Source organism: Equus quagga, chromosome 17 (genome assembly GCF_021613505.1).
Source record: "Equus quagga isolate Etosha38 chromosome 17, UCLA_HA_Equagga_1.0, whole genome shotgun sequence".
In the NCBI taxonomy this organism is placed as follows: domain Eukaryota; kingdom Metazoa; phylum Chordata; class Mammalia; order Perissodactyla; family Equidae; genus Equus; species Equus quagga.
In genome coordinates, this window is record NC_060283.1 from 9896583 (window position 1) to 9920887 (window position 24305).

Here is a 24305-nt window from a genome sequence, read left to right on the forward strand (position 1 = left end):
TTTCCTCAAGGTCACACTGCATGCAGCAGAGCTAGGACTGGACACCAGGTTTCATGATGCCTAATTCTTTTTTTTTTTCAGGGTCCCAACACTCCTTTCCAAAACTACTCTTTTTTCCTTAAATTTACTTTTCCTAGATTGGGTTTTCCTTCTAATAGAGTAACACCTTACTTGTCTTAAATATTGGGCAGGAGGAGATTTTTTTTTTTAAAGATTTTATTTTTTTTCCTTTTTCTCCCCAAAGCCCCCCGCCGTTACATAGTTGTATATTCTTCGTTGTGGGTCCTTCTAGTTGTGGCATGTGGGACGCTGCCTCAGCGTGGTTTGATGAGCAGTGCCATGTCCGCACCCAGGATTCGAACCCACGAAACACTGGGCCGCCTGCAGCGGAGCGCGCGAACTTAACCACTCAGCCACGGGGCCAGCCCCGGGAGGAGATTTTTAATAATAAAATTTCAAATAAATGACAGGTTCAGAATCTTACTGGAGATCATAGAAGGAAGAGTAAATCTGGAGAAGAGGAAGTAAAGTATTTATACATTGGATGACGCCTTGAGACCAAATTAAAGAATAGGATTATGTCCTGGGATACAGACATAGCTACAAAGCTAAAAAAGGTAAATCTAATCACTTTGAACACATTTGGAGCTTGTACAGAAAGTTATGATTAGCCCTTTTTTTCTGCAGTGCTGGTCAGAATTTCTCAGAGAGTTGGAAACTGTGGCCCGTTCCTGACCCCCTGGAATTGTGCTGAGACTTGAAGTAACCACTTTTCCTCATCTGGCTTCTCCAGCCCCCCAAGGTTTTGCAAGCAGTGTGGAGCCTGAGACATATCCTACCTGGCTCTGATCTGTCCCCAGTTAGACATCCAACTATGCAGAGTATTTGCAGATGGTAAAAGCAGAGGCCAGAAAGGGAAAGAGGTGGATGTTTAGAAAGTCAGATGAAAGAGAAAGACTCTGTGAGAATAGGTCAGTATCAGGGGCATGATGACGTGCAGAAGTATTGTTTAATAAATGGCTAGAACTAATCTAGAAAAATAGAAACTATAGCCCTAATGGCGGTGCTAGCTCTCCTCCAAGTCCTGGTGGTAATCCTAGACACATTGAGTTCTGCTTATTCACAGAGCCCACTTGAAGATTTGTTATTCAGAGATTCAGAGAACACTGGCTCTTCTTGAACCGAGAACTCTGCAAAACTCTTCCATTTGTAGCATTTTATGAATCTGAATCTATGAGTTTAAATGCTATGGACTCAACTGACACCTAAAACTCTCTGGAAGGAGAACGTTTGATAACTAGGAGATGTCAGATCGACACCTAAAACTGGACTCCTGACACACTTCATGCCACTCCATTGTCGTAGCTGCTGTCAGTGCTTCCTGTAAAAACTGATGACGTGAGGAGACTTGAGGACATTAAACATTTTGTTCGAGCTCGAAGTGCTGGTAAGTGGCAGAGCCATGATTCTCATCCAAATCTTATTAGGTTAGGCAGGTTCTCAAACACAGATCACGGACAAGGAGTCAGGCTTCAGGTGGAAAACTCTTAAGTTTGCCTGCAATGATTTGTTGTAAAAGTTCCGGAGTATTAGGTTTTGAGAAAATGAGCCCCGGGCTTTTGGGGGCTAGTTCACAAGTTGAGGAAAAGGTTTGGATTTTGATCTGATCACCCCAATTAAGTTTATCTAGTTCAGACAAGGTTACTTACCACAGCTGGTTCTGGACTTATTAGAAATGATACTCACTCTCACAGCAGCAAAGGGCCAGAGTGACCAACAGGACTGGCAGGAACAGCCTCATGGTTGTTTACTTGCTTTGAGCTTGCAGCTTTAGCAAATCATGAGCAGTTAGGAGCTGCACTCAGGAGCCTGGGGAGTCCAGGGCTATTTGTACCCGGAAAGCATCACTGGTTCTGCCCACCTAGCACGTGGCAGGTCACAAGGTCTGGCTTCCAGCCCTCCCTTTCTGACTCAGGGCTGATTTCATCACTCTGTGTCACTTTCCCCACGCCTCCCTCCTTCCCAGGTGGGACAGACTCCAGGAGAGCAGCCCTGAGGGATTCTGCTCTGTCCTCCAGGGGAGCGTTCCATCACCTCTAGAAATGTGTCCTGTGTACCTCCGAGCCTTTGCTCTTTGTATGTTTATGACAGTGCAGAGGCACAAGTATGTTGTGACACCAGGAGGGCAGATCAGGGGACTGGAAAGCTGCAGGCTGCACTTTGGTTATAGAGACAGGTTCCTAGGGAGACCCAATTTGACTGCTCCTCTGCATGCTGATGGCTGACCTGCCTGGTTCAAGGACACACTGATCAAGTCTGAACAAGAATTATCCTCTCCCTTCCATAACCACCACCTTCACAGAGATATCTTAAAACACTGTGGAATACACCCTTGGAGAGCTTCCTTGAGGAGAACCTGCTTTATCTGTTCTCTCACTGGCTCATTCCAAGGCCAGAGACTTTGTGTCTGGTGGAGATGACAACAATGCAGAGGTTCATATCTTCAGTCCCCGAAGAGTAAGCCTACAATGATGACTAGCCACCCACCTGTCATCGTAGATTTATTGTGATGATTAAATGAACTCAATGCTCTTTCTTCCCCAGAAGTCCGGGGGTGTCAGGAGCCAGAGAAACATCACAGGTGTTGAGAGTTTCTCTGATCTTGGAATCCAGGCAGGGAAGATGATGGAATGAAGAGACAGGTGAACACGGTAGGTGCCCATTTCCCCTCCCATGAGCTCAAGTCTTCCATTCAAATCGAGCTTTTCTACCAGGGTCAATTTCATTTCTAACGCAGGTGAAGGCAGCACCCAGCCAAGGCAATACAATCCCCACCTGCCATTCCACTCTTGTGCCATCCTGCTCTGTGTGAGTAGGACACATTGTCTTTCATCAGAAATTACCTGCTTAAATGAAAGCATATTTGAGAGGACTCACAGTCCTGGACAGAGGTTTTCAGTCTCAATTGTACAATCAAATCACTTTGGAGCTTTTAAAAAATACCTATTTCCTGACTCCCTTCTCTGGAGATTTTGATTCAGTAGGCCTGAGGTGATGCCCAGGCACCTGTACTATTTAAACTCCACTGGTGATTCTGTGGGGTAGCAGAACTGAGAAGAAACAAGAAAGACCTTTATTATAAAGGAGCATGTTTACAAGTTGTTTTATCAGTGAGCACACTGCAAGGTTTGGATAAGACGCAGTGGAGGGCCACAGTGGCACCCACATCAATTACACAAGATGGTAGGGGCTACCTGTAGGCAGCTCTGCCTCCACCCCCAGGATCAGGAGACACGGTGGTGAGGAGCACTGAGAGCTATATTCAGATCGTTCATGGTCTCAGACCTTCGGACAATTACTCAGTTTCTCTAAGAGGACCCAGTTTTCTCATCCGGAAAAGATGGCTCATAAAAGTGCCCCATGATAGGTTTTGTAGGATGAATACGTGTGCACGTGTGTGTAGATTTACCAGGGTCTGGCACATACTAATCTCTCAAAAAATCTTTACTGTTATCTTGTTCTCTTTGTCAAACCTCATGGGTTGTCACCAGTTCCTAGTTTAGGGCACTGATGAAAACAACATAATCACCACTTGTCAGAACACTAAGGAAACCTAGATACACCTTCTCTCTCTGAAATCTATGGAGGAGGAAACCAGGCTTACGGTTTTAGTCTACAGACTCATGGACATGACTTGGGTAGTGAAACCTCTCTGATGGCACGCTGAGCTGTCACAACATCTCCACACCTGCTGAACAGAGCTTGTGCTGGCACAGACTCAGGTTCACAGTACATTTCATCAGGGAGGGACATATTTTGATTATTCTGAAAGCTCTTCACAACTGTTCAGGTTTTTTATACTTTTCATAGTTCATGCCTTTTCATGTCTGCCCTCCTTCTTGTCTAATGGACTATTTCAGTTCAATCTTCCCATCCTTGGGGGATTTGTCCCTAGCCCCGATGACTTGGTCAATGTCCCTTTTGTAGGCTTTTCTGGCACATTGATGTTTTTTGACTCAGTTACGAGTTTGAAGATTTACAAATGTATAATCAGTTAATTGATGCTAGTCCCCAAGACCTCAGCTCCACAATTGCAGGACAATATCTGGTATTCTCATCCTTGCTTAGCACAGTTCCTTGCACAGAGAAGAGGAGCATCAAGCATTCCTTGCTAGAAATATACAGTTGTCATCTTCCACATAGGTCCCTGTGTTGCAAAACCATCTGTAGCTAATAACAATAGAGGTAATAAAGGAAGTAGCAACATTTTTTCTTGCTAACTATGGCCAGGCACTGTGCAAACATAATTTATTAAACTTCCTTAAAAATTAATTATCATGTTAAATGAGAAGACATTTTTATCATGTAAAATGAGAGAGTGAGAACCGAAGAAAAGGATGAGGCACATCACTAAGAATGAGATTCTATCATAGAAACTAAAGCCCTATAGAAATTCAAGGAGAGCAAAGACCTTATGATCTGTGCATTCTCCAGGAAGGAAGATTTTGTGATGAGCTTATGATTGACTTGGATCTTGAAGGGCAACCTGGATGAGGATGACAGGACAGAGAAAATATGGGGACTATCTGGGCAGAGGTTTGGCCACGAAGCTGAACTCCACACACTAGAGGATACAGATGCCCACACTCCTGCCGGTGTCTGTCTGCACTGGGACTCCACTCACGGTCCACTGTGTGAGGCTGCCTTGCACTACTGACCTTTCACGACAAGGGCAAATGCTTTTAGACATTTCTCTATGGCATGGTTTCCCAAACATGGCTTTACTGAGGTTGGAGGCTAAAGAATTCTTTTGTGAGTGAATGTCCTGAGCATTGCAGGTTGTTTAGCAGCATCTCTGGTCTCTACCCATTTGATGCCAATAGCAAACCACCCACCCTGTGGAAACACCACAAACATCTCTAGGCATTAATAATGTCCACAGATGTGGGTGGGATGATGAAGTAAATCAGTCCTAGAAGAAAATCACTGCTCTAGCAGTGGAAATACTTTATGTCAGAACCTGCACACACTATTTGCAATGCCCCTAAGAACCAGAGATTCACAACTGTGGATGCCTACACTTAGGAAGAAAATGTGGGCACGCAGTGGAGGGAAAATTGCTAACAAATAGAGAAGATGTTTTTGTAGGTACCTAATGAACCATATGAACTGTCACAAGTGTATGGGATTAAGTATTTAACCACACATTTTATGGAAAGGTCAAGTTGTGCAAAGTTCACTGCTTTGGTGAATGAGCCAAGGGGAATTACCTGAGGCTGAACTATCTTTCCCCATCAGCTTTGATTTGAGCTGACAAATCTGGCTCCCCGACACAAGTCTTTAGATGGATCCGGTTTATGTTGGATCAAGGTAATGGCTACTTCTGCAGAACAGGGAGATTGAGTTGGCCCATCCCTGATGTTACAGGCTTCAACTTCCTCCTCTCCTCACCTGACCCCTCTCTGTTGTGACTCCAAAGTCCTCATCCGGGAACAGAAAGAAGGTGGTGTTAGCACCAGGATGCACGCTGATGTCTGGTTTTAGTGTTGGGTTTGATTCTTGCCTTTACCAAAGATTCAAGCTTAAATGAGCTTCTCTCGCTAAACAGAGGGAATAATAAAGCATGTGATATAATCAGTGAATTCTTTGTAAAAATTAAAAATCTGTCCTGAAACACACTTACACAACAATTAATGAAGCAGCTACATGTTGACTACTGTCCAACAAAGACCAGAGGTGCACAGACTGTGCCCTCAAGGAGCATGAATAGGGAGTAAAGGGCCTTGGGATTAGGTCCTGGGATGTCCAGACAGAGCTGCTCTCGGAGAGCCATGAGGTCCTGGGAAGGGCCATCCCAAGAGATTCAGGGGCCAGAAGAGAGCACAAGAAGTGGGCTGTCTTTGATGTGGCATTGGGAATGAATAAGGAGTTTCAATTCTGTGAGAATGAGACAAGGACAGTTGGGAAATGAAGCTCACTGAGAGGAAAGGCCACAAGCAGAAAACCGCCCAAAAATCCACCTGGAGTTCACCTAGTGCAGATGTGGGATCAAGGTCCCAAGGATCCATATGAGCCACAAAGTGAAGGTCCATAAGTCTCCAACTCAAGATATCAATAGTGTCAGGAGCAGTCTCTCGAATCAAAACACCCTGCCTCTTATCCAGGCTCTGCCTTCCACTAGCTGTGTGCCCTTGGTCAAGTTACTTGACCTCTCTTGTCCCATTGTCAGCAGCTGGGGAGAAACGATATGCTTACCTCATGGGGAGGGAGACCACACATCTCAGTTGGCTCAGGAGAATCCTGATTTATGTTACTGTCCCAGCATTGCATCCATTTAGTGACCTCTTTCACCCTCCAAAGTATCCCAGTTTAGACAATGTTTCAACAACACTCTGCTCATTGGATTGCAGATGTGAAAATTAAAAGAGGTTTTCACCAGTGCTCTGCATCGAGTAAGTGGTATGTAATTGTTTGCCATTCATGTTTTATTGAATTTTGAAAATGTGTAAACATAGCTTGGTGGTGAGTATTGAGAGGATGACTAGGCCAACAGAATGCAGACTATGTTTGAGAAGAAGTGATATGTAAATTTTATCTCAATAAAACTCTTTTAAGAAGGAGTCAGAAAAATATCAAGTAAGCCTGGATCAAATACAGTGCTTTATTTTCAACTTAGGGCTTTGACCTCAGATCTGAACACAATTATCTCTAGATCTTGTAGAGAATGTGAAGTAGAAGCAGAGACTTCACTGGTTTATGATGGTCCTAGCAGTCCTTCAAGGTTTATCATAACTTCTTTCTCATTTTTATAAAACTAATCTCTGGCAGCTGATGTGCAGATAGCACCTACTCTGTGCCCAGCCATGTTCTGAGGACTTATATGTTGTATCTCATTTAGGCCTCACAATGATCCTAGGACTATTCACATTGTACAAAGAGACATGGCTGTGAAATCGCCGCAGCCGGCTGGATCCAAGGCAAGTAAGACACGTGGTAGAGGAGTGGCCTGGATACTGTGAACAATGAATACCTCAGTGACAACCATATGTCCCCTGCTGTTTTTGGATGGAATGCTCTCTCTATATATATTAAGTCCATCTGATCAAGTGTTTCATTTATGTTGACTTTCTGTCTGGATGATCTATCCGTTGACATAAGTGGAGTGTTGAGGTCCCCTACTATTATACATGGGAGCTGTTAAGCTCTCCCTTTACATCTGTTAATAGCTGCTTTAAAGATGTTGGTGCTCCTGTGTTAGGTGCATGTATATTCATAGGTGTTATGTCTTCTTGGTGGAATGTCCCTTATATCATTATACACTGCCCCTCTTTGTTTCTCATTGTCTTTCTTATCTTGAAGTCTCCTTTGTCTAACATAAGTACGGCAACACCTGCTTCCTTTTGTTTGCCATTAACTTGGAATATCATCTTCCACCCCTTCACTCTCAGCCTATGTTTGTCTTTAGAGCTGAGTTGTGTTTCCTGGAGGCAGCATATTGTTGAGTCTTGTTTTCTAATCCATCCAGCTACTCTGTGTCTCTTGATTGGAGAATTCAATCCATTTACATTTAGAGTGATTATTGATATATGAAGGCTTGATACTGCCAATTTATCTCATGTTTTCTGGTTGTGCCATATTTCTATCATTTCTCTTCCTTTGTATTTCTGAGTGACATTTCATTTTGGTGGTTTTATGTGCAGGTTTTCTCAGTTTTCTCTTTCTTTTAATGAATTGTAGCTCTGCTCTGATTTTTGGTGTAGTGGTTACCATGAGGTTTGTATAAAAGATACCAAAGATGAAATAGTCCATTTTCTGATAGGCTCTTATCTCCATTAACTTCAGCAGTTTCTTCCCATTCTGAGTTATTGTTGTCACAAATTATTCTGTTTTGTGTTGTGAGCTTGTGACTCATTTGAAGTGTTTCTGGTTACCTTTGATGCTTTTCTTCCCTTTATGTTTTAAGTTATAATTGAGTATTTGCTACCCTGTTCTAAAAGAGAGCTGCAATTTTCTTATTTTGTCTATTTATCTCCTTTCTCAACGCTTTGTGTCTTACATCATACGCAAAAATTAACTCAACGTGCATTAAAGACTTAAATGTAAGACCCGAAATCATAAAGCTCCTACAAGATAATATAGGCAGTACACTCTTTCACATCAGTCTCAGCTGCATCCTTCTGAATGCCATGTCTAGTCAGGCAAGCGAAACAAAAGAAACAAATGAACAAATGGGACTACATTTGACTGGCAAAGGAAACCATGAACAAAACAAAGACAACCCGCCAACTGGGAGAAAGTATTTGCAAATCATTTATCCAACAAGGGGTTAATTTCCAAAATATACAAAGAACTCATACACATCAACAACAAAAAAACAAACAATCCGATCAAAAAGTGGGCAGAGGATATGAATGGACATTTTTCCAAAGAAGATTTACAGATGGTGATCAGACAAATGAAAAGATGTTCAATATCACTAATTATTGGAGAAAGGCAAATCAAAACCACCATGAGATTTCACCTTATAACTGTCAGAATGGCTATAATTACCAAGACAGAAACTAGCAAATGTTAGAGAGAATGTGGAGAAAAGGGAACCGTAATATGCTACTGGTGGGAATGTAAAATGATGCAGCCACTACAGAAAACAGTATGGGGATTTCCTAAAAAATTAAAAATAGAAATACCATATGGTCCAGCTATCTCAAAGATCTTGAAATCAACAATTTAAAGAGACTTATGAATCCCTGTGTTCATTGCAGCATTATTCACAGTAGCCAATATGTGGAAGCAACCCAAGTGCCCTGCTACAGATAATTGGATAAAGAAGATTTGGTGTGTGTATATATATATATATACATACACATAATGGAATACTACTCAGCCATAAAACAGACAAAATTGTCCCAATTGCAACAACATGGATGGACTTTGAGGGTATGATGTTAAATAAAATAAGCCAAATGGAGAAAGACAAATATTGTATGATTTCACTCATATGTGGAAGATACATAACACATGGATAAAAAGAAAAGATTAGGGGCTGGAACGGTGGCCTGGTGGTTAAGTTCATTCATGCTGTGCAGCACGGGATTCAGCAGCCTGGGGTTCACAGGTTCAGATTCTGGGCATGAACCGTGTACCACACGTCAAGCCACACTGCGGTAGCATCCCACCTACAATAGAGGGAGATTGGCACAGATGTTTGCTCAGTGACAATCTTCCTCAGCGAAAAAGTGGACGATTGGCAACAGATGTTAGCTCAGGGCCAATCTTCCTCACAAAAAAAAGAATAGGGAAAAGATTAGTGGTTACCGAAGGGGAAGGTGGCTCAGGGTTGGGTGAAAGGAGAAAAGGGACGCATATGTATGGTGATGGATAAAAATTAGACTGCTGGTGGTGAGCTCAATGAGGGCTATACAGGAATTGATGAATAATAATGTATACCCACAATTATACAATGTTGTAAACCTTCATGATTTCAATAAAATAATTGGAAAAAAATGTCCCGAAGAGCAGAGCATTTCCTAAACTTTCTGTCCTGAGTAACTACCTTCCCACCAGACTTCTAGACTTTGGCAGGATCTTAAGGAAGAAGAGGTTTGCCTCCAAAGAACATGCCTGACGTTAAAGTCCTAGCAGACCTGGAGGTCAGGTGTAGAACCAGTTTTACAGAATGAGTAGGAAAAAAAGGAAATGAGGTGTCTCACTCCAAATACTGTGGGGCTGATATCAGTAACTCATAATTTTCTTTTTACTGTGCTTTGTGGTGAGGAAGATTGGCAACAGATGTTAGCCAATCTTTTTTTTTCTACCCAAAGCCCCAGTACACGGTTGTCTGTCCCATTTGTAGGTCATTCTAGTTCTTCTATGTGGGATTCCCCCACAACATAGCTTGATGAGTGCTGTGTAGGTCCACACCCAGGATCTGAACTTGGGAACCCCAGGCCGCCAAACTGGAGCACGGGAACTTAACCACTCACCCATGGGATCAGCCCCTCAGTAACTTACAATTTAAAAAACTTTAGACCATCTGAATTTCAAAATCATTATTTTACAGGCTTTTGTGCCAATGCCTGAGTCACTGAGAAAAACTGACTCTCACTGGATGTTATTACTTTTATTAAATATGGCAAGGCCTCAAATGACCAAAGTATTAGTGTCAGTATATCTCAGGGCTTCTATGAGCCTGAGGACACATACATTAATTCTCCCTGAAGACACAAGTTCATTCCAGGTAAAATCTGAATCATTTAACTTTGCACCACAGTTTGTCATAGAAGGTGATCAATAAATGTGCACAAATACTAAAACTGAAGTCCATTTCACTCCTTTAGTTTCTGACCTTAATATGGGGATCTGAGTCAAAGCTCCTTTTGGGAAGAGAAAGAATCAGGCTGGCAGCACCACCATCCTGACTTTTGGGTTCTCCTATTTCTCTCTGTAAGTGCTGGCTTGAAAAGAGTCTTTTTGGGGCCTTGTTACTGTTTTTGGATTCACCAGAGAATAATCATCAACAGTTGCAGAGAAGAAACATGCAGGCAAAGAACATACAACTTCTTTATTGAGGGAACCGTGTGCATCATGTGGGTGGGATTCTTTTTGCTGAGTAAGAAACCTCTGAAGGGTCTAGAGTCCCAGCAAGTGACAGGGCAAGTCGATAACAACTAGGGCTCTAGGTAGAGTCCCCATTAAGTCCTGATGACAAAAACATTATCCTATTTCATTACTAAAGTCCTGCACTTGCCTTTGGGATGAAAATTGCCAGCCAGCGTCAACTGCGTGAAAGTACACACATGAGAACATAAGTTTCTCTGTTTCTAGCATCTTGCTAAATCAGTTTTGTTCTTGGCAAGTTATCCTCCAGTGAAGGACGGAAACAGAGTCACAAGTAATCCAGAGAGCAAATAATGCATTCACGGGTAATTATTCATTCACGGGTATTGACTCATTTCTCTGGCTCTCATCCATTTCTTTTTTCTTTAACCTAAGCCAACCCTGTTTCTCTAGTTCCTATGACCTTCATATCATCCCTGCTAGAACTGATGTGGGTTTCTATCCTATGAGGCTGTCCTATCCCTCTCTTGGTACCAAGAGGAACAAGTTCAATACCTTGCCAAGTACCATCTGTTCTCAGGCTTCTGTATTTGCTGTTCCCTCTGCTTAGACCACTCTTCCCGACATCTTCCCCTGGATATCATTGTTCACTCATCCAAGCTTCAAAGTCCCTCCCCCTATAACTTTGCCTGGACCTCTATGCAGGATGCTGACCCTGGGGGTTGTGTTGCTTTTCCTTCCACAGTCACTGTCCGATATCACTCACTCACTGGTAGGCTTGCTTGTTGCCTCGCTGGTAAGAGGTAAGCTCCACAGAGCAAGGTCCTCCTCTAACGTGTTCCTACAACTGAATCTGTGGCATAGAGCACAGGGACCTGTCACAGGAGAAGCTCATGGTTATTGCTGAACGATGGAACCTCCCATTTGTTCATGATTACCCAGATTTAAGCCCTGTGATAAGCTCTTTATATGGAGTGTCTGTCTTCCTTATAAAACCATTTATGGTACCGTTTCTGGCCATTTTACAAATGAGGAAAAGGAAGCTTGGAGTGACCACTGCTTTAACTTGCCCGAAGACACTTCATGATTAGGTGTTGGATCCAAGATTCAAACCTACGCCTGCATGAGCCCAGATCCCATCACCCTCCACAACTCAGCATGGCTTCCCCTAAGCAATCACCTGTTCTACTTCACATCATCCTGTGACTCGGTGGGAGAAAAATCTTAAAAAGCTAACAAAAATAAAGCAAAGTTAATTCATTGTTTTCTAATTGATGAATTTAGGAAATTGAGTTAAGTAGGTGAGACATTCTTTCCAAAAACAACCTTCAGAGTGCTGAGACATTATTGCCGAAACGTCAAGCACTTGAGTGAAAAGTGTCCATGGGTGAGGGAAGTCTGCCTCCTGGAGGAGGTATGTGGTCTTGCAACGAGCCCAAGTACTTGGTAAACTAGCAGGAACAGACTCACATGACATGAAGTTTTTGTACCTTGAAGAAGAAGGAGAAATGCAAGAGAAAGAAGTGGAGGAAGAAGAGGAGGAGGAGGACAAGGAGGCGAGAATGATGACCACAGTAATAATAAAAGAACACGAGGATGACAACACAGGTTCACGATGGTGTGATTTGCTTTTTTATTTAGAAAGGACTTTTACATTAATTTTACCTAAAGTTTTGTATTGTTATTGCACTTCTCAAGTTGTTTGGGGTCTAGAAAGCGCCACCACCTTGGTTTCTACAAAAAGCACAGGCTGGCTGGGTTCTGGTTGATTCTCACTGTCGTTTCCAGGCCCAATGCCAAGTTTATCATCTGACACATTTCCTCATTTATGGGAGGGATTAAAGTGGTGACCAGGAGAATAAAAGGAGGAGGTCTGGGTACTCCCCACCAGAGTGAGTCCCTTCATCCCTGCCACGTCAGAGACCAGCGAACAATAGCTGCTTCCATCATGAAGCTGGTGACGGTCCTCATGCTGGTGGCCTTCCCACTTTACTGCTATGCAGGTGAGTACTGACAAGGAGGGCAGGCTTTGGGCTTAAGGTTGTCATCAAGTTCCCTGTGGAAGAATTCCTGGTCCCCAAACCCCAGTACAAAACAGCCCGGTATAATGTGTCTGGGTGTACTGGGTCAAAAGATTATCATTAATTCTAGAAAGCTAAAGTAGATCCCTCACTGGCTTTTCCTCTACCATGGAGCAGCATGTAGCATCTCATGCTATTCAGAGCATGTCCCCATCATCACAGGTTCCATGAAAACCAGGGTGAGTCTTAGGTTTGAATATTAGACTTCAGTATTTCAGTGGGAGGAGGGAAAGACATGCTTTCCTGGCCCCCTGACATTGGCTCTAGCTGGGTTTCCTGAAAGAGGCACTCATGGAGATTCTTTCAATGTGGAAAGAAATGGGAAACCTCCCAGGAGAAAAGGCTCAGAGTACATCAGTAACCCAGAGTCCCATACATGTATAACCCAGTGTCCCACACCAAATGTGGATCCACTCTTCACACTTTTGTGGAATAGATTTGAGCCTACTGGGATGTCCCTTACCTCCTAGTCTCTTCATGATCAACTCTGATTGGAGAGAGCTCACACCCTCTGAAGGTCTCCTTCTGGTAATGAAGATCCAGAGGGAGGAAAATGCCCTGGCAGCCAGAATCTGATCTTCACTAATAGATAAGCCACATGGTGTGCTTTGTTCAATTTACCAAACTCTTTTAATATCCTACCTCATTTGTTCCTGAATTACATGCAGAGGTGTTAAAGGTGATATGCTCTGTGGAAGATAAACAAACACATGGATAAAGAGAACAGATTAGTGGTTACCAGATGGGAAGGTTGTTGGGGGTGGGCGAAGGGCGTAGGGGTGCACATATGTACGGTGATGGATAAAAATTAGAGTATTGGTGGTTAGAATGAAGCTGTCTATACAGAAACTGATAAATAATAATGTACACCCGAATTTATACAATGCTATCAACCTTTATGAGTTCAATAAAATAATTGAGTGGGGAAGGTGATATGCTCAAGATCAACTAAATAGAAAGTTGCAGAGCCAAGGATGAAAATATGGCTATTGTGAGTGCAATACTAGAGCCCTTTTCCCTACACAACCTAAGTGGTGACAACAGATCAACCATGAACAAGAATTTATTTGAGCATTATTTTTTTTGCAGAAAATAATTAGTGTCAATAGAGCTAATGGACAGTATCCTAAAGTCAATACATCTATAATACTTGGAACTCCTACTTGCTGCTCTGATGATAAAAGTGAAGCATCACGTGACTCTGAACAAAGGAAGATGAGATAATGTTGAGTACGTGGTACTAAATCAGAGCATCTCATTTCTCGAGCATCCTCCTTAATCGTGGTTACAAAATATTGGGCTTCTTTGTGTTGGGGAGGCAGGAAGGTTGGGGAGGGTAGATATTTTACAGTTTAAAGGAAATCCCAGATCCTTAGTCTACTCTCCTAGGATTGAGAACTCAAGACCATTCACCATAATCTTTCTGAATGTATATTTCTACTGGAGTGTAAGAATATGACAAACATCATAGTTGTGCTCCAAAAGGGGTTCATACTTCCCTAATTGAGTCCATTTTTGCATGCTCTCATCCAGGATCTGGCTGCCAACTTCTTGAGGATGTGGTTGAAAAGACAATTACTGCTGAACTGTCTCCAGCTGAATATGTAGAAGCCATTCAAGAGTTCATACCGGATGAAGCCACTGAGAAGGCTGCAATACAACTGAAGCAGTGTTATCTCAAACAGTCAAACGAAACTCTGAACGATTTCAGAAAGATGATGGTAATTTCCGTTTTTCTGATGCACTTTTCACTCACTGGGTAGGGACAAGCAAGGTCCTAATTATGCCAAATCGATGGAGAACATGCCTCATTTTATCTCTGAATTTTGTTGTTGGTGAGTCTGATGACTTGGACATCAAGAAAGACATGAGGGTCCCAGTGTTGATTCTTCTCTCTCTCTTTGTGGAATTTTTAGCGAATGATAAAGGAAAAAGACAAAAGAGGGAAAAGATCACTCAAGAAAACTCTTACCTAATGCTCAGCTCCACAGTACACAAGCATATACACACTCATACACACACTCACACATGCACACATTTTCTATCAAAGTAAAACACATCTGATTGTCAAGAAGCCACTAACTTGTAGGAACGATCAGCAAAAAAGATCCCCTTCTTCATAGTTAGTGCTATTTCCAGCAATAACTTTCTTGGATTTCAGATGTGTGTGGACAAACCCAGGAAAACAAGGAGGAAGAATGTTTCTTTTTCAGAACTTTAACTTGTAAGAGAGAATTGAAAATCTAAGTGACCTCTCTGTGTTTGTTTTCCAGAATTCAATGTACAATAGTGCATACTGTGCACTATTTTAACTTTCCACAAGACCTTTGGCTCAGAGGACTACAGAGAATGGTCAGAAAAAGACTGTCAACTGCTATAAACCACAATTTTACTTTCTTTTTTTGCTTTTGACCTAAAAACTGCAAGACAACTGTTGAAACCTCATTTACATTTTCATTTCAATAAAGTATCTGCAAAACTATGTTCTTTTTTTGTCACCTGATTAAAATGGAGGCTTGAGAGAGCCTCATAGATCGCATGTGTGTGCACACACACATATATTTGTTAAGATATGATGTGTCAGGGATTGAAGAATCTGAAAAGCCTTTGTTCCTTCCCATCATTAGCTCAACCTTGATCCTATCTCTGGAAAAGTGACTTTCCTCCCTAATCACCCTGTCTCCCCCAGCACTGTCTCTGACACTCTCAGGCACTGAGGTTCTGCTGGTTAGGTCCTGATCAGGTTCCTGACCCACTGCAGGCTTCGTCTCCACTCTGAGCCCTGTGCTCCATGGTGAGGCTCCTCTCTTGGCTCTCTCTGTCCCTGACCCAAGTGTGCAGGGCTGGGGACAGAGCCAGCCAGGGAGGTGACTCATGCAAAGCAGGAGTGAATCCTGTATTGGCTTTAAAATTTGATATATTGCATTACTTTGATTTTTTAAAATATTTTATTAAAATGTTATGTACCCTAATTACTGATGTTTTTGGGGCCCCCTTACATTGTGTGATGCCCCCATTCCTGTCCCTGCAAGTGGTAATGTGGTCCATTCTTTCATTCCCACAATGTTTTACACAGCAATAAATTTTGAGGGAAATGTGAGTGTCCTGTAGCAGTGTTCTGTACGTGTTCTGTAGGAGCAAAGCAAGTGAGTTGTCACTGATTCATAACTTTCTTTACAGTTTCAGTCCCCACAATCCTCTCACCAGGGATAAGTTAGTGCCACCCCTTCTGCTCACACCTTGGCAGGTTCCTCTTCCTTCCCAGGCTGTCCTCTCACACAGGAAGACCCTTGCCCTTTTCTCAGGACAATTCAGCTCCCACCAGGCCTGGCTCTTCCACCAGGCATAATATGTAAAGGGAAATAGGCACACAAGACCTTTAAAGTTCCACAACAATGTTACCATTTCTTTAAAAATATTAACCCAAAGTCACTATGGTAATAATGCATCTATACCAAAGAACCAGTGTGAGGTATATTCATCTTTAACCAATGAAGTTGAAAGATATAATATTTAATATATTATTTCAGAGAAGGGGTCCAAATATTTGACTCCCGAAACTCATAGTGAGACACTCCCATCCCTCTTCTCCAAAAAACCTCAGGATCTGTGACATCGTTAGGCCCAGGAAAATGGATCCTTTCCTGGGATGAAGATATTAAAGGATCCCACATGTTATACATACAAACACACACACTATTATTTATTAAGAACCCAAGGGCCATGCGCATTCTTGGTGCTTTCAGTGCATCCACACTGGGGAGGAAGGAGATGCTGGCTCTGTCTGTTCCCAAGAAATGGGGACCTCAGTACACTCTCTCTCTCTCTCAGACCCCAAGGGGAGAGGAAACAGAAGAGATTTGGATGCAAGCACTAAAGATGGACTATAGGATATGCAGAAGATCATATCTGCTCAGAGATGGACCCTGGCCCATGTGATGAGGGGTGTGTGTGTTTTCCCAGGGAGGAGTGGAAGCTTTGATGGAGCAGTGGAAGACCCAGTGTGGGAGAATGAGAAGCACACAAATGGCTGAAGTCACTGAAATTTCCACTCTCTGTTATACTTGTCACCAGTTTAGTAGGGAGGGAAGGCCTCAGGATTCTGAGTAATGGCAGCACCAAGGAGGTACCTCCTCAGGAGAACAGAATCAAAAGTAAACCTCAACATCTGGCAAGCCCAGGAATGTCCCACCCCCTCCTCAGTCTCAGCACTTTGACCACTTTGGCATCCATCACCCTAGGGACATCACTGAGGTCCCCCAGGGGAGTGAGGGCACCTGTTTAGATGTTCATGTGTTTCCTGAGTGTACCACTTGTCTGGTGATAAAGGTGGAGAGTGTCTGTCAGAGGGGTTGGTGCCTACATTACTATGCAGAGTTGAAGTGAACAATGGTGGATTGTTTTGACAGCACAGCAACTACCAGATGGTCAGGCAGATTGGAGTGTGAAAGAAATATTGGAGACGGGCACAAAAGGAAGCATCAGTGGCAGAATCCCTGTGCCCAGTGGCAGGCGGTTGAGGGTCCAAAACTATGAGGTGGGCTCTGAGGAACTTCCCATAGCCAAATATGTCACGTCCATGCAGTTGAAAATGGACCTTACCACCAGGTAGGGCAATGTAGTTGAAAGCTCCCAAAACTGCCTAAGGAATGAGCATTCCAGAAGAAGGGTTCAAAGTAGCTTGAGGGTGATGAGACGGTATGAAAAGGATTTGAGGTATAAGCAGTCCAGCCCATTGCATGCCTGAAGACCACTGGGAAACTCACACGGACCAGTGGAGTGTTGGCTCAGTGATGGGAGGAGGCACAAAAGACTCCAGTGTGGGAAGTCAGTGTCATGGCAGAGTGCACTTGACTGGGACTCTCTCCCCTCCAACATACAACAAAAAGGAGCAACCATATTCCAAAAGAATTATCCTATTAGCACAGGAATCCTCAGAGACCCACACAGCCAAAGGATGGAGGGCAGAGAGGCTGGAGCCCCCCTCAGAGGAGCTGGAACGGGGTAAGAGAGAACTTCACTCCTTCCTCTAAAAACTGGGATTGCTGCCATGGGAGGCACTGTGAGGGAAAGAGTTGGGGAGGGGCTGCACATCCTCAGGATCAACCAGGACACCCTAGGGCCCCTGCAACCTAGAGGGAAGCCCTCTAACAGGGAAAATGCTTGTGCATGGGGGTGACCCCATCAAGCCCAAACCCCAGGAGACCAGATAGCCAGAGCTGATTGGTAAACTGGGGTCCACGTGCAAGACAAAGTGCCCCCCCAACCCATGCTGTTCCTCGCCCTCTTGGCTGAAGGCAGAGGGGTCAGAATACGTGGCTGTCAACCCCCATCCAGTGTGGATAGGCTGTAACTGCAACTGCATAATATCACTATGTGGAAAAATCGTTCTTCTAGCATCAAACAATTCATAAAAGCTCCAGACCAGAAGGAAAACAATAAAAACACTGAATTATGTCCTGAGGACTTGGAAATAAGAAAACTAAGTGACAATGAATTCAGAATAGCTATCATCAAAAAACTAAATGAGATAAAAGAAAATATAGAGAAACAATACAACAAGTTCTGGAGTTACTTCACAAAAGAGATTGAAACTATAAAGATGAGTCAATCAGAAATACTAGAGACGGGGCTGGCTCCGTGGCCGAGTGGTTAAGTTCGCACACTCCACTGTGGCGGCCCAGGGTTCAGATCCTGGATGCGGACATGGCACCACTCGTCAGGCCATGTTGAGGTGGCATCCCACATCCCACAACTAGAAGGACCTGCAACTAAGATATACAACTGTGTACAGGGGGGTTTTGGGGAGATAAAGCAGAAAAGAAAAAAGATTGTCAACAGTTGTTAGGCCAGGTGCCAATCTTAAAAAAATAAAGAAATATTAGAGATGAAAAATACAATGGATCAGATAAAACAAAATACGGATTCCCTGAATGCCTGTGTGGACACCATAGAGGAGAAAATCAGCATAATCAAAGATAGACAGGCTGAATGGTTCCAGACAGAGGAAGAGAGAGAATTAAGACTGAAAAGGAACGAAGAAAACCTCTGAGAAATAGCCGACTCAATGAGAAAATGCAACATGAGAATTATAGGTATCCAAGAAGGTGAAGAAAAGGAGAAGGAAGTAGAAAGTGTGCTCAAAGAAATAATAGCAGAGAACAACCCAAATCGAGGGAATGAGAGAGATATGTGTGTGGAGGAAGTGTTCAGATCTCCTAGATATGTCAATGTAAAAAGACCTACTGCAAGGCATATAGTAGTAAAACTGGCAAAAATGAATGATGAAGAAAGAATACTCAGGGAAGCAAGGCAGGAGAAAATAACCTACAAAGGAACCCCTGTCAGACTTTGTGTGTATTTCTCTGCAGAAACCTTACAAGCTAGGAGAGAGTGGAATGACATATTCAAAATTTTGAAAGATAAAAATCTTCAGCCAAGGATACTCTATCCAGCAAAAATATCCTTCAGATATGAGGGAGAAATTAAAACTTTCCCAGATAAACAGAAGCTAAGGGACTTCACAGCCTGAGACCACCCCCCCCCACCTCAAGAAATCCTCAAGGAGGTCCTCATACCTGAAAAAGAAAAAAAAGGAGAAATGGGTCATAAAACACAGAGTAAGGAGACAAATAGAATTAGAATAGGATAGTAAATATTCAACTATAGTATTAGGATAAAGGGAAGGAAAACACCAAAAACAAAGACAATCTTGTCACTTTAACGACAAACTCACAACACAAGTTGGAATAAGACATGAAAATAATAACTTAGGAGGGGAGGAGGAAATGGACTGAATCAGTTTAGGCTAAGGAAATAAGAGGGCACCAGAAAATGGACTATGTTATGCACAAGATTCTGAATACAAACTTCAGGGTAGCCACTAAACTGAAAAACAGAACAGAGCCACAAAAAATAAATAAGGAAAAAGCTAAGAAACACAGCATAAGAAATCGCAGAAGTCAATGGGTAGACCAAAACACACAGGACAAGAAAAAAAGGAAATGCAGGAAAACCAGAAAAAGAGGGACAGAATGACAGCATTAAGCCCTCATACATCAATAATCACCCTCAATATAAATGGATTGAACTCTCCAATAAAAAGACACAGAGTGGCAAGATGGATTAAAGAACAAGATCCAACAATTTGTTGCCTTCAGAATACACACCTCAGCTCCAATGACAAATACAGGCTCAGAGTGAAGGGGTGGAAGATGATACTCCGAGCTAATGGCAAACAAAAGAAAGCCAGTGTCACAATACTTATATCAGACAAAGTAGATTTCAAAATAAGGCAGGTAAAGAGAGATAAAGAGGGTCAGCATAGAATGATCAAAGGGACACTACATCAAGAAGAAATAATGATTATAAACATCTATGCACCCAACACAGGAGCACCAAAGTTCATAAAGCAACTATTAACAAACCTAAAAGAAGATGTCAAAAATGACACAATAATAGTGGGGGACCACAACACCTCACTCACATCATTGGACAGATCATCCAGACAGAAAATCAATAACAGTGGAATTAAATGACAAGCTAAAACAGTTGGACTTAATAGACATATATAGAGCACTGCATCCAAAAACAGCAGAATACACATTCTTCTCAAGTGTGCACGGAACATTCTCAAGGATACACCATATGTTGGGAAACAAGGTAAGCCTCTGTAAATTAAAAAAAAATTGAAATAATAACAAGAATCTTCTCTGATCATAATGCTATAAAGCTAGAAAATGATTACAAGAAAAAAGCTGAGAAAGAGACCAAGATATGGAGACTAAACAACATGCTACTGAACAAGCAATGATCATTAAGAAATTAAAGAAGAAATCAAAAAATAACTGGAGACAAATGAAAATGATAGCATGCCATACCAACTCATATGGGATACAGCAAAAGCTGTAGTAAGAGGGAAATTCATCACAATACAGGCACACCTTAACAAACAAGAAAAACCCCAAATAAGCAATCACAAATTACCCCTAACTGAATAAGAGAAAGGACAAACAAAGCCCAAAGTCAGCAGAAGGAGAGAAATAGTAAAAATCAGAGCAGAAATAAACGCTATTAAAACAAAAAAGGCAGTAGAAAGGATCGGTGAAACAAAGAGCTAGATCTTTGAGAAGATAAATAAAATTGACAAACCCCTAGCCAGATTTACAAAGAAAAAAGGAGAGAAAGCTCAAATAAACAAAATCAGAAATGAAAGAGGAGAAATAACAACAGACTCCACAGAAATACAACGGATTATAAGAGAATACTATGAAAAACTATATGCCAACCAAATGGATAACCTAGAGGAAATAGATAAATTCTTAGACTCTTACAATCTCCCGAAGCTAAGTCAAGAAGAAGCAGACAATCTGAATAGACCAATCACAAGGAAAGAGATTGAAACAGCAATCAAAAGTATCCCAAAGAATAAAACCCCAGGACCAGATGGCTTTCCTTGGGAATTCTACCAAACTTTCAGAGAAGATCTAACTAATACCTATACTTTTCAAGCTATTCGAAAAAATTAGGGAGGATGGAACACTTCCTAACACATTCTATGAGGCCAACATCACGCTGATACCAAAGCCTGAAAAGGACAGCATGAAAAAGGAGAACTACAGGCCAATATCGCTGATGAACATAGATGCAAAAATTCTCAACAAAATTTTGGAAACCCGAATTCAGCAATACATCCAAAGGATCATACATCATGATCAAGTGAGACTCATACCAGGGACACAGGGATGGTTCAACATCTGCAAATCAATCAATGTGATACACCACATCAACAAACTGACGAATAAAAACCACATGATCATCTCAATAGATGCAGATTAAGCATTTGACAAGATCCAACAACCATTTATGATAAAAACTCTGAACAAAATGGGGATAGAAGGAAATTACCTCAACATAATAAAGGCAATACATGATAAACCCACAGTCAACATCATACTCAATGGGCAAAAACTGAGCACCATCCCCCTGGGGACAGGAATGAGACAAGGCTCCCCTCTATCGTCACTCTTATTCAACATAGTACTGGAGATTTTGGCCAGAGCAATTAGGGAAGAGAAAGGAATCCAAATAGGGAGGGAAGAAGTGAAAGTCTTGCTGTTTGCAGATGACATGATCTTATATATAGAAAACCCCAAAGAATCCATCAGAAAAGTTTTAGAAATGATCAACAATGACAGCAAAGTTGCAGGGTATAAAATCAACTTACATAAATCAGTAGCATTTCCATACTTTAATAATGAACTAACAGAAAAAGAACTCAAGAACACAATACTGTTCACAATTGCAATAAAAAGAATAAAATACCTTGGGGTGAATTTATCTAAGGAAGTGAAAGACCTATACAATGAAAACTACAAGGCTTTCCTGAAGGAAATTGATGAGGATGTAAAGAGAAGGAAAGACATTCCATGCATGTGGATTGGAAGAATAAACGTAGCTAAAGTGTCCATACTACCTAAAGCAATCCTCAAATTCAGCATGATCCCAATCAGAATCCCAATGACATTCTTCACAGAAATAGAACAAAGTATCCTAAAATTCATATGGGGCAAGAAAAGACCCAAAATTGCTAAAGCAATCCTGAGACAAAAGAACAAAGCTGGAGGCATCACAATCCCTGACTTCAAGACATACTACAAAGCTACAGTAATCGAAACAGCATGAGACTGGTACAAAAACAGGTGCACAGATCAAGGGAACAGAATTGAAAGCCCAGAAATAAAACCACACACCTATGGACAGCTAATCTTTGACAAAGGAGCTGAGGGCATACAATGGAGAAAAGAAAGCCTTTTCAACAAATGGTGCTGGGAAAACTGGAAAGCCACATGTAAAAGAATGAAAATTGACCATTCGTTTTCACCACTCACAAAAGTAAACTCAAATGGATCAAAGACTCAAAGGTAAGACCTGATATCATAAGGCTTCTAGAAGAAAGTACAGGCAGTACACTCTTTGACATCAGTATTAGAAGGATCTTTTCAGACACCATGTCTTCTCAGACAAGAGAAACAATAGAAAGTATAAACAAATGGGACTTCATCAGACTAAAGAGCTTCTTCAAGGCAAGGGAAAACAGGATTGAAACAAAAAAAACAAGCCACTAATTGGGAAAAAATATTTGCAAGTCATATATGTGGCAAAGCATTAATCTCCATAATATGTAAAGAACTCACACAATGAACAACAAAAAATCAAACAACCAAATTGAAAAATGGGCAGGAGACACAATCAGACATTTCTCCAAAGAAGATATATGGGTGGCCAATAGGAACATGTAAAGATGTTCACCATCACTGATCGTCAGGGAAATGCAAATCAAAACTACTCTAAGATACCACCTTACACCCATGAGAATGGCAAAAATAACCAAAACTAAAAGTAACAAATGTTGGAGAGGTTGTGGAGAAAAAGAAACCCTCATACACTGCTGGTGGGAATGCAAACTGGTGCAGCCACTATGGAAAACAGTATGGAGATTTCTCAAAAAATTCAAAATAGAAATACCATATGACCCAGCTATCCCACTACTGGGTATCTATCCTAAGAACTTGAAATCAGCAATTCCAAAAGTCCCATGCACCCCTGTGGTCATTGCAGCATTATGTACAATAGCAAAGACGTGGAAGCAACCTAACTGCCCATCAACTGATGATTGGATAAAGAAGATATGGTATATATACACAATGGAATACTACTCAGCCATAAAAAAGAATAAAATTGTCCCATTCACAACAACATGGATAGACCTTGAGGGAATTATGTTAAGTGAAATAAACTAGATACAGAAAGACAATCTCTGTGTGACTCCACTCATATGAGGAAGTTAAACATGTAGACAAAGAGAACAGATCAGTGGCTACCAGGGGAAAGAGGTGCTAGGGCGTGGGCACAAAGGGTGAAGGGGTGCACCTAAAACACAACTGACAAACAATAATGTACAACTGAAATTTCACAAGATTGTAAGTTATCATAAACTCAATAAAAATTAACTTAAAAAAACAAGACTCCAAGGTGGCTAAGGTGGGGAAAACAGAGAGATGTCAGTTTGCTTAGTGGGGTCATCACTAGTGACTTCTGACTTCCCCAGGGAAAATCCCAATTAGTCAAGACACAAATGGGTAAAAACTGAACATACACAATACTCAGTGTCTTGGCTGATGGAGGAGATTACTTCCATACATTGTTAGTGGAACACATATCCCATTGGGAAGTCCCCAGTGGGAGGAAAATTTCCTGTCATGGGCATGGATGGATCTGAGAATCTTAATTAAGGCTGGAGGAAGTGTTGTGGAATCAGAGGTCTGGAGCACTGTTTCAGTGCAAGGGACACTGGGGGTAAATGGATCCTGAGCCCAGCACGGATTGTGTGAGGAGATTCATGGAGAAAATGCACACTGACAAGGTTATCATTCCAGACACCGACCCTTAGCCTCAGGTGTTCATTGCTGGTCTATAGACCACTGAATGAGAGTGTAGGCCCAGTACTCTGAAATTACTCTGGGTAGAAATTTCATGAAAGAAATAATGGCTGTTATTGTTCTGAATCTGTGGAGATAAATATACATCCAGTTTCATGAAGCCCAAAGAAGCCCATTTAGATGGACTGAAGAAATCTACACTGAGGCACATTATAATCAAATTGTC

General features: G+C 41.9%; 1 protein-coding gene across 1 annotated transcript; it reads left to right on the top strand.

The window, feature by feature from the left end:
- Positions 1–12435: 12435 nt before the first annotated feature.
- LOC124228916 (mammaglobin-A-like) lies at positions 12436–15120 on the top strand. Its single transcript, XM_046643962.1, has 3 exons — positions 12436–12560; positions 14172–14359; positions 14912–15120. The coding sequence occupies exons 1-3, from the start codon at positions 12506–12508 to the stop codon at positions 14948–14950; spliced, it is 282 nt and encodes a 93-aa protein (XP_046499918.1). The 5' UTR covers positions 12436–12505; the 3' UTR covers positions 14951–15120.
- Positions 15121–24305: the final 9185 nt, after the last annotated feature.